Consider the following 10,752-nt stretch of genomic DNA (forward strand, 5'->3'; position numbering starts at 1 on the left):
AGATCCAGCAAAGTTTATGGCATTGCTCTTCCCCAATTTCGTGATTTCCACAGACACCTCAGAGGATTGCTTGCTCTCCTGGGGAGCACTGCTCAAGAACTGCCGGGATCTGTCACAGGGGAGGCAAATCCACGCCCGCATTGCGCAGAGCGAGCACCGCCGCAACAAATACCTCGCGAATCTGCTTGTCCAGATGTATGGCAAATGCGGCAGCGTCGATGACGCCGCGCAATCTTCGAATCCATAGAGAATCCTAAGCTCTTCTCCTCCAACATCATGATCCAGGCCTACGCACAGGCGAAAGATCTAGATCGAGCGCGCAGAACGTTCGATGGGATGCTCCGGCGAGATGCCTCGACGTGGAACTCGATCGTCACGGCATATGCCGACAACGGGCATCTTGATAAAGCGCGAGAGATTTTCGAATTGGCTCCAGAGAAGAACGAGATCTCTTGGAATGTGATGATCACGCTTTGCATTCGCAGTGGAAAGATAGCTTCTGCCAAGGATTTGTTTGATCGGATGCCCGTGAAGACGATCGTTGCGCAGACTGCCCTCGTCACAGCATTTGCCAGGAAAGGGCATGTGGAAGAAGCCGAGGCTTTGTTTGAGAACATAAAGGAGGAGCGCGATGTAGTGGCATGGACGGCCATGATCCAAGCTTATGTCGCGAATGGGGATCTCGAGAAGGCCAAGGCTTTGTTTACGCGAATGCCCGAAAGGAATGTTGTGACGTGGTCGTCTATGATACAAGGCCATGTCCAAGAGGGGCAAATGGAGGAGGCCAGATACCTCTTCGAAAAGATGCCGCAGAGGACGGTGGTGTCTTGGACGACCATGGTGGGGGGATATTCACAAAGAGGTAATATTCGTGAGGCCGAGAATCTCTTTGAAAAAATGCCCAACAAGGATGTCGTGGCCTGGAACTGTATGATCACTGCTTATGGCCAAAATAGCGATCCTGACGCTGCTAGAAACGTGTTCGAGATGATGCCTCGGCCGAGAAACATCGTGTCTTATAACGCTTTGATCTCGGCTTACATCCAAAACAATTGCCTCGAGGAAGCGAGAGCACTGTTTGAAGGGATGGAAGAGCGAGACGTTGTGTCTTGGAATCTCCTCTTGAATGGGTATGCCCAGAGAGGATATGTTGAGGAATCCAAGAGCATCTTCGATCGGATGAGTGAGAGGGATAGAGATGTAGCGACATACAACTGTATGATTGACGCATATGCCCAACAAGGGTATCTTGTGAATGCCAAGGAGTTGTTTGATACCGTGCCAGGGCGAGACTTGATATCCTGGAACACGATCGAGAAGGCCTTTGCTAGCAACGGACATGTATACGAAGCCAAGTTGATACTCTATGGGATGCCCAAGCAGGACATAGTTTCATGGACGTCCATGGTGGCGGCATATGCCCAGCGAGGCCATATGGTTGAAGCGCGGAAGTTCTTCAGCACAATGCCCCAAAGGGACTTGGTATCGTGCAATGCGATTGTTGCAGCGCATGCCCAGTGCGGACACAGCGCTAGGGCCATGGAGCTTTTCAAATGCATGGCCGTGGAGGGGATCAGCTCCAACGACATTGCGTTCATGAGCATTCTCGCTGCTTGCAGCCACGTTGGGAAGCTGGAGCAAGGCTGGAGCCTGTTCGTGTCGATGCAAAACGACTTTGGATTGAACCCATCACGGGTTCACTACTCGTGCATGGTAGACATCCTCGCGCGCTCCGGGAAGCTGGAAGCTGCCGAGGAGCTCATCGCCACCATGCCGTTTGTGCCGGATCTCGTGGCCTGGGACACGCTTCTCGCTGCTTGCAAAGTCCAGAGGGATGCCCGAGGAGCGGCCCAGGCAGCCGAGGTTTCCACGGACTTGTCCGAGGAGAGCTCGGCTCCATACGTGCTCATCTCTGATATCCAACGAAACACTTCGCTACATTAGCGGTTCCAAAAGGAGCAAGGAACTTGCAAGGAAACTAAGATCTGGAGCTACTTCTAGTTCCCTTTCACGACTTGAGCTATGGGCATGAAGAACTTGACGAGCCTGTCCACGGTCTCGGCCTCCAACCGGAACGTCTTCTCAAGAACTTCATCCGCGATGCCACTCCCAAACATGGACAAGGATATGATCTGAAATCCCGGCTTCTCGCTGTTGAGCACCGCCAGCGCCGACGCTCTCCCGCGTCCAACGTTGAGCTGCCAGTGGATGAGACCCCTCGGGAAGATCATCACCTCCCCCGCGTGGTACACTCGCGCGAATACCCGGTTACCCGCGTCCACAAACCCCGCATACAAGTCCCCGTGGAGGATATACACGAACTCGGAGGCCCGAGGATGTGTGTGAGGGGAGATGAGCCCGCGCTCCACAAAGTCGAGCTGGGCGAAGGAGAAACCTTGCGTGTGGAGTCCCGGGAACGTGTTCACGTCGCCTGGAGTGGCGATTGCTCCGGACGTGCTCTGGCTGGGATCCAGAGGAGTGAGCAACCCGCTGAAGACGAAGTCGTCGATCGTCACGTTGGGGTATGGCTTGCACGAGTAGTCGTTGTTGTTGAGCAGCGGGCAATGCAGGTCCGCGACGCAGAAGTCATGGAGTGGATCACGATCCGAGCATGAAACTTGCAGTGGCGAGAGGGAGGTCATCAAGAACAAGGCTGCGAAGCAAAACAACGCTGCCATTTTGTTGCCGTCACCAAATCTACGTCCGGTTTATACAGAACTTGCCGCCATTCACTGCGAGTTAACAAGTAGATCGAAAGATCGCCTCCATGCAAATCGAAAGTTTTCCTAAGATGAAAGTGGTCGATGGATGTATTATTCTGTTATTGTTCTACAATAAATTTAATCACGACCTTACTGTGCCTCGGATGAATTCAGCGATGGGAACAAACTCTTCGACAAGCCTGTGTACAGTCCGAGCGTCCAGCCGAAATGCCTTTTGGAGAACTTCTTCCACGACACCACTCCCGAACATGGGCGGAGCTATGGTCTGAAACCCGGGCTTCTCGCTGTTTAGCACGGCAAAACCCGATGCTGGACACATTGAGCTGCCAGTGGATGAGACCCCTTGGGAAGATCATCACCTCGCCTTTGGAGTAAACTCTCGCAAACGCCCTGTTGGCTGTGTCGATGAATCCAGCGTACAAGCGACCCCAGGTGATGTAGACGAACGCGGATGAGGCCACCCTCCACAAAGTCGAGCCGAGCAAACAATGGAGTCCTGGAAAAGTCTTGACGAAGGCTTCTTGGATTATGTGACATTGATGATTCTGCTCGCCTATGACTCCATCCACTTTCTTGGTGATTGTCTTAAGGTAGCTTAAGACTTACACGTGGTACTTCGTAGTTTCCTCGTCTTCTACCAACTACATTGGCTCGTCAATTGGCTACTTGCCTCCCTTGATGTGTTGAGCAAGCTCCTTCATAAAGCTTTGGACTACTGGCTCACTAGGCTGACTTACAGGCTTGTGCGTGAAGGCATGGCTAGCCTTGACCTTATAGTGCTGCGTCTGCTGCTGCTGTGGCTGCCTCATCTCACTAGACTTGTCAGCCGAGGGAGTGTCGTTGTTGGATGTATAGGTGGACTAGAGAAAATTTAACCCATACTTCTTTAGTTCACCTAGACTCTCTTTTGTAGATTAGTCCTCTTTGTCCCATTGAGTTTCTTGGCCATGATCTTCTTGGCCTAAACTCACCTCATTAGTTGTATCTACATTGCAACATCTGTAGGTGCATTGTATGTTGGACTTTGTAGCCTAAGTTCTGGAATTTCTTCCAAAATTTCAGCATCTATCGTTCATCTAGTGTTGTCCATTTGTGTACTCGTCACTTCTTTGATGTTTGGAGAGATTTGTATAGGCATTGGAGTTGTCTTTGTAGACGTAGATGAGTCATGACTCTATTCCCGATCTAGGTATGGTGTTTTATCACCATACTTGCGTCCAGCTTTTCCGCGGCATACTCGACCACTAAATTTCTGCAGAACCAACCCTAGAGGTCTCACAGCTTGGATTTTTGGATCTAAGCAGAATTTCTTTTTGAAAGGAGAATCTTCTTTGCTTGAATCTGTATCGTTGAAATTTTCCTTCATTTCCACATCCCTTGCTATCTTCCTCAGAGGAGATACTAGAGGTGATGGCTCAATGGCAAGGTGAGGCACAGTATCCACCTGAGTGGTGTAATATTCATAAATATGCCGCAAAAAGATGAAAACTCTCATCTTTACTTGCCTTCTCTTGCTTACTTATAAGGCAACATTTTTCATTTCAGCCACAAATCCATTCTAGGTGAAATGAGCTATGTTTATTTGATGTCCAGTCTCGATAGCTTCCAATAGGCAGGCTATCTTGATGCTAGCATTTTGCGCAGTCATCCTCCCATCGATGATGGCACACAACACCTTAAGCTTGGCATGATAATTTGGCTTTAAGTAAGTGAAGTTGCCTCCTCATTCAGATATGTAGTTTGGAAGGATATATTGTTCGAGCATGTGATCCTTTTTGTTCATTGTGATTATTTTACCTTTGTTGTCTAGGTGAAAAATCTGAGTAAACTGGGTGAGTCTAAAAGGATGGACTCGCCCGTAGAAAAGATAAACATGCTCCTTTGGGTACCACTTTTGCATAAGCTCGATCCCCTGCTCGACCACTATTTCTCCTTTGAGCAGCTCCACATAAGCGAGTAACCCAAAAGCATTAAGTCAAAACTTGTCATAGGGAGAAAGCACAAGCTCCTTAGACAGATTTACTTAGTGATAATCTAGCTCCTTGTTGCCAGATGAAATTTCCTCTACATACTCTTCTTGCCTAGGCATTTTTGCCATCTGTAGAGATTTGTAGGCGAAACACTTGGTGTTAAACTACCAAGAAACAGAGTGCAATATCAACAGAGATGCCCAAGAGAAATCCTGCATTGATGGTGCAAGAGTCGAGTTGACAGCTTATGGCGATGGTATGAGGATAAATTTACTCTGTCGAATCAAGAGTGCACTCAACCCAGTAGGTGGCAACAATAGCATTTGCTTTTGAATGGCCCTAGGTGGCATTTGAGTTGTTGTACATTGCTTTGGAGCTAAGTCTAGAGTGTCGACGCATCTTGGTGAAGGTGTAGGCGTAGAGTGAGTGAAAGGGAAAGAGCAAGAAAAAAAAAGAAGCTCCTTAGCCCCTCCAAATTATCTAAGTCACTCTGCCTTACTATGTTAGCCCTAAACTTTGTCCTCTTGCCTTTATTTTCTTTTATATGCAAATGTATTGTGGAAATTTTTTTTTCCTTGTTGGCCTACTAATCTCTGTGCATTAATCCTTATTCTTAAAGTATTTTTCCCTTTGTTTTTTTTTTTTTTTCATTGCCTTAAGAAATTTTTTTTAGGGCATACCAACAAGATTTCGAGGGAAGGCCTGCTCCAAAGAAATAAGTATTTATCCAATGTATCCCTTGATTTCTTTTTTGAAAACTTTCCCAAGGGACATATATTTTCCCTCTATTCTAAATGAACAGATCTTTGTCTAAGCTTCTCAAGAAAAATTACTCTTTCTTTCCAATTCCACTGATCTAACTCTATAAGAAGATAGAAAAACTTGGAAATAAGTTCCTAAATGATCTTAATATCCCTTCCATCTATTTTGAAAGCCAATTTTACATGATCTCATAATTAAAGAACCAATATACCTTTCTGTGGTTTTACAAAGTTTGATGTTATTTTGTAGAATGTTTCTAGACTCCTATCCTTCATTCAGTTAGCCACCCTATCTATGCACTTAAGTAGCTTATCACAATGAATCCCTACGAAGGTTTCATCCACGAGCTTATCCATAGTTTGTACTCTAAGATATAAATAATATTTATGCTTATATTTTCATGATACTACCTTAAACAGTTGAAATTTACTATTGCATTATTAAATAAAAAAAAAAGCTTTGTGGCTTATGTGACAATTGAAGAACTGCCTTTTTTGCGCTCTTTAAACACTAAGCTACTTCGCAAAAAAACTCCTTCGTTTAGTGTTGTCTAGGCTCAAAATCTTTGAAATCACTAAAGAGATCTACTTGTGATTCCTAGTATTAGGCACATTTGGAATTTACAAATGATTTTCTTTTAGTTGTTTTCAAGCCAAAGAGTGATAGCTTATCCCACTATGATTACCAAAAGTGAATAAGGCTTTATCTATCTGTACTCACATTCTCGCCCCTACTTGCAAAACAATGACAAACAAATAGATACAAGAATGCAAAAGAAGAAGATGAGAATAGAATAGAACTCAGCCTCGAGTGAAGATAAAAGGCGTGAGTAAGAATAAACATATGTCACTCTCTCAACTTTACTTTGCATAAACAATCATAAGCGGGAGAAAAGATGGTTAATCAATACAAATACATACAATAATGAGTGGGGGTTGTTTTCCAGCACGTTTAAGTGCTACTTATATACTATATAATTTTATAACAGTTCTTAATTACTTTTCACCTAGGTCGGGTTTTTCTTCTTTGGATGCCTAAACTTAGGCATAACTCCATTTTGCCTAAGCTTCCTTCTACTGCTTTGGCTGGGAAGATATACAAGATAAAACATTTCAGCACCTTTTGAAATAGAAGACTTACATTGTATAACCTTCCCATTTCTAGTGAGTTATGTATGCCGCTCTAATGTTGACATTGGTGGCATAGCAATATCAACAACAACATTTGAGGAAGTCTTTAGCTTGAAATTTTCTTTGTCTAGACTTTCAATCTCTTCTTTCAAAAAATTACAGCTATGCTCAACTAGCCACTCCTCTAGCATGAAATTTGGCTTTGAGATAATTGAGCTGTGGATCCAGTTTGTATAAATAACATCAGCTCTATAACAGTAAATCCAACTTGATTAGCAGCCTCTCACCTTTAGATTTCAATAGCCCTATAAATATAGTACTACTAAAGAATTTGAACCTAAGTGCACAAATACAAGACATTGACTTCGACTCCCAATCATTTTTGAGCAACATGTATTGCTCTTGGCATTGACTCTTTAAATTGCTCAAGCGATATAAGAAATTGGCTCACGAGCAATAATCTTCTCAACCTTTGGTATTGGATTTACTTCTGTAACAATTATCACCTCCTCCACTCCATGTTCCTTATTTCTTCTCTAATGTTGTGAAACAAAATAGTAGTAAAAGGACAATGCCAATGGCATTATTAATGTCTAACATGGTGGATGAAGTTTTTGTTGAAACTCTTATAGAATCAAATTATAAACCACTCGAGGACATAATAATAGCCCATATGAAGCATCAATAGATATTTAATGGGCCCAACATCACTCCTTTTAGCTCTTACCATTTAGAGTTTAACTACCCAACCCAAGACTTATATTGGCAAATTTTACTTCCTGTGCAGTTAAAGTTTTTGATGATTGCTCAAAAGATCTAATGAGGTCGAAGAGCATAACTTCATAAAGGGATACTTTTCCTCTCCTTACTTTCCTTTTTTATTGTTGAGAAGAATGGATTTTTCTACTTGATTACCCTTATTGCAACATACATTCTCTAGATTAACTTATCTTAGCTTTAGTTTGAATCTTTTGCAAAGGAAGCTCTCTCCTATAACACTCTTAGAGAAAACAATTGAAGACTCTAAATCAAATTTCAAGTAGAATTCTCTCATCTTCTCCCTGCTTGAGCACTTAGGTAAAACTTTAGGACAATCAATTACACAATTAATATAGGTGGCTCTTTAAGATTTTTATAAATCTCTAGATTCTAAATAGTTGTATATTTTATTAAAATAACTAACTTATATTTTGCAAAAACATAGCTAATTAAAGCTTACAATACAAAAGAATATCTTTATTCTTTTTTGTCAATTTTGGTATCAAAAGAGTTGGGCTCTCGGGAGAGCTATGGCTCTTAGCTTCTATTCATGAGAGCGTGCATTTGCAAGGAAATATAGTGGATTATAAACAACCAAAGAAAATGACTTAAAAGATAATTCATGAGGTTTCAATATAAAGGGAAATATGAATAAAAGTGTATATTTTTTCCAATCGATTAAAGGTCTTAGAATATTTAGTGTTAAACATCCTTAAGGTTAAATAGTATTAGGCTAGATGATCTACTAGGAAGTCTAACCTAGGATTTAAGAGCTTACATTAAAGTGTTGGTGCTTGGATTGAATGATAATCTCTATCTTTTGTCATTTCTATTCATATACTAGTATTATATACATACACAAACTATCAACTGGTAAATATGGAGATTGTATAGCACTAGTTGGAGTGGTGGTGATAGGATGTATACATATACATATGTACATACATACATATATATATATATATATACATATACACATACATATATATACATATATATATATACATACATATATATATATATACATACATATATATATATATATACATACATATATATATATATACATACATATATATATATACATACATATATATATATATATACATATATATATATATATATACATACAAATAAATTACAAATGTATAATCAGTGTATATTATTACCTTTATTCATCTGAAAAACTTGAAGTGAACATATCTTATCATTTATGAAAATACATATAACAATAGTATCTTTTAATTTTAACCAATAAGTTACATTCTAAAATACATTTATAAATTGATATTGGGTTTTGAAAGGACCAAATTTTATTTTTACTATTAATATTCAATATTAAAAATGACATAACAAGTTTTCTAATAATATATCATATTCTAGTATTTTTCCCTTATGCCAAAATAAGAAGGTTACCACTATTTTAATTATTGTATTTAATATTTTAAAACTAATCTTGGGTTATAGTTGCAATTTTTAATTACTATACCATTGACTAACACTATAGCTATAAATTAATAATATCTATAAATTTATTATTATAATTTGCAACTAGTATCAAGTAAGTTAGAAATTTACTATATAGCTTACAAAGCTAATAAGTTTTATTTAAGTATTTTAGATTTATAATAATTTTCAGAAAAATAAATAATTAGTTCTTGAGGTAATTATAGTACTTAAATAATGTAAAATGTTATATTATTTTTGCATAAATTAAATGCTCTTCAAATAAGTTTTATATTTTGTTAATTGTTTTCAAGTAATATAAATGATGTATTAAAAATTACCAAGAATAGTAAACTTACCAGTAAAATATTAATTAATTCATGATGTATCAATAAATTTTCATTACTTTTTCTGTTTTGTTAAATTTGCAACAGAAGAAATAAAAACATTATTATAATTCTACATAGAAAACTGGTTATTTTTATCATAGTTTATGAAAATTTGAGTGTAAAGAAATATATAAATAAAATAAATAACATATAATTTCCATCATTGATCCAAATAATAAAATTATACTAATGCCCACATATGGTTCAATTTGGTGAAAAGTTTAAAATATAATTATTATGTTTGACAATAAATCCAATAAATGTATCTTAATCAAAACAGAAAAACCTTTTACATCTATTTCCTATTATTTTAAATAAGATTCATTTAGATGAACTTTTACTTTTAACCTTTTATACTTGATTGTCTACAACAATATTATATATGAAAAGCTAACGTTATCACTCACTCACCAAAATGTGATAATCCAAAACCAAAATTAATATGGTATATACTTGCTTAATTGCGAAATCAAATCTCATGGTGGCACGGTTTACTTGTTAAATCGCAGAATGGCATCAGCAACTTTCACCGTGATCCACCAAGATTTTTTCTTCATAGATTTCTCGCCATGTTCTTTATGATCTTCCTCTTACTGCATAAAGTTTCATGCTCGGATCCTGATCGATCCAGTGCAACTTTCGCGTGGTGTTCACGTAGAGTATCCACTGCTGAGCAATGACTAACTGTCCAAGCCATATTAACCATCGACGCCTTCGTCTTCAGCGGTTTGCTCAGTCCAGCCGATCCCAGCTGGAGCACACTGGAGCACTTCTGGGGCGAGCGTCACTCTAGGTGACTACGCCACACTCTTTCGCCCAGCTTGCCTTGTGAAGCGCAGACTCATCCCTCCTCACACATCCTCGAACCTCCAGTTTGTATACGTATTTTCCACGGAGTGTATGCCCAACGTCATTGACCACAGACATTTGAAATTAGTAATACCATGTCAGCGGGATGACAATGTCTTACCGCAATCTTCTCCAATGTTGTGGCGTAAGAAAATCAAGTACAAATAGGAGGGCTTATATTGTTTCATCTGAGTTGGTCTTAGCTCATCTCGTGTTCTTGATGGCTTCTTCGACATCGCTGTTGGCTGTTGCTTGGCTGGTTTCCATGGTTGCAGGCCAAGAGCTACATCACTGCACCGAGGACAGGAACGTTGCCTACTACACCGGAGAGATCGACTTCTCCACCCCATACGCCACCAATCAGAATCGTCTCCTCGACATCCTCAATGACACGGGCAGGGACTCTTTCATCTACACCAGCGTTGGAAGCGCTCCACACATCGGTTACGGTCGTGCTAAGTGCAATGGCAACTGCGGTAATCGTCTCGTTAAGGCCAGAAACACCATAAAAAACGCCGTTTCACGGGCTCTGGGTGCTTGCCTCTGCACCGATGCTTGCTACTTGCGCTACGAGAATTACAGTTTCTAGACAAAATACTGCAGTGTCAAACCGATAAAACCGATAAAAGTAAGAAACTGTCAAGCCAAGAAGCATGAGACCGACCGATGTACGAAGAAACAGCTACTTCATGAGTTTTTGTGGAAGATTGATCTAATATTAGAA

General features: G+C 40.3%; 1 protein-coding gene across 1 annotated transcript; it reads left to right on the forward strand.

Moving 5' to 3' along the window:
* Positions 1 to 276: 276 nt before the first annotated feature.
* Positions 277 to 1,944, forward strand: LOC112348165 (pentatricopeptide repeat-containing protein At4g02750-like). The gene has a single exon (XM_024680261.1). It carries the CDS (start codon positions 277 to 279, stop codon positions 1,942 to 1,944), a length of 1,668 nt encoding a protein of 555 aa, XP_024536029.1.
* Positions 1,945 to 10,752: the final 8,808 nt, after the last annotated feature.

This window comes from Selaginella moellendorffii, unplaced genomic scaffold (assembly GCF_000143415.4).
Source record: "Selaginella moellendorffii unplaced genomic scaffold, v1.0 SELMOscaffold_27, whole genome shotgun sequence".
Lineage (NCBI taxonomy): Eukaryota > Viridiplantae > Streptophyta > Lycopodiopsida > Selaginellales > Selaginellaceae > Selaginella > Selaginella moellendorffii.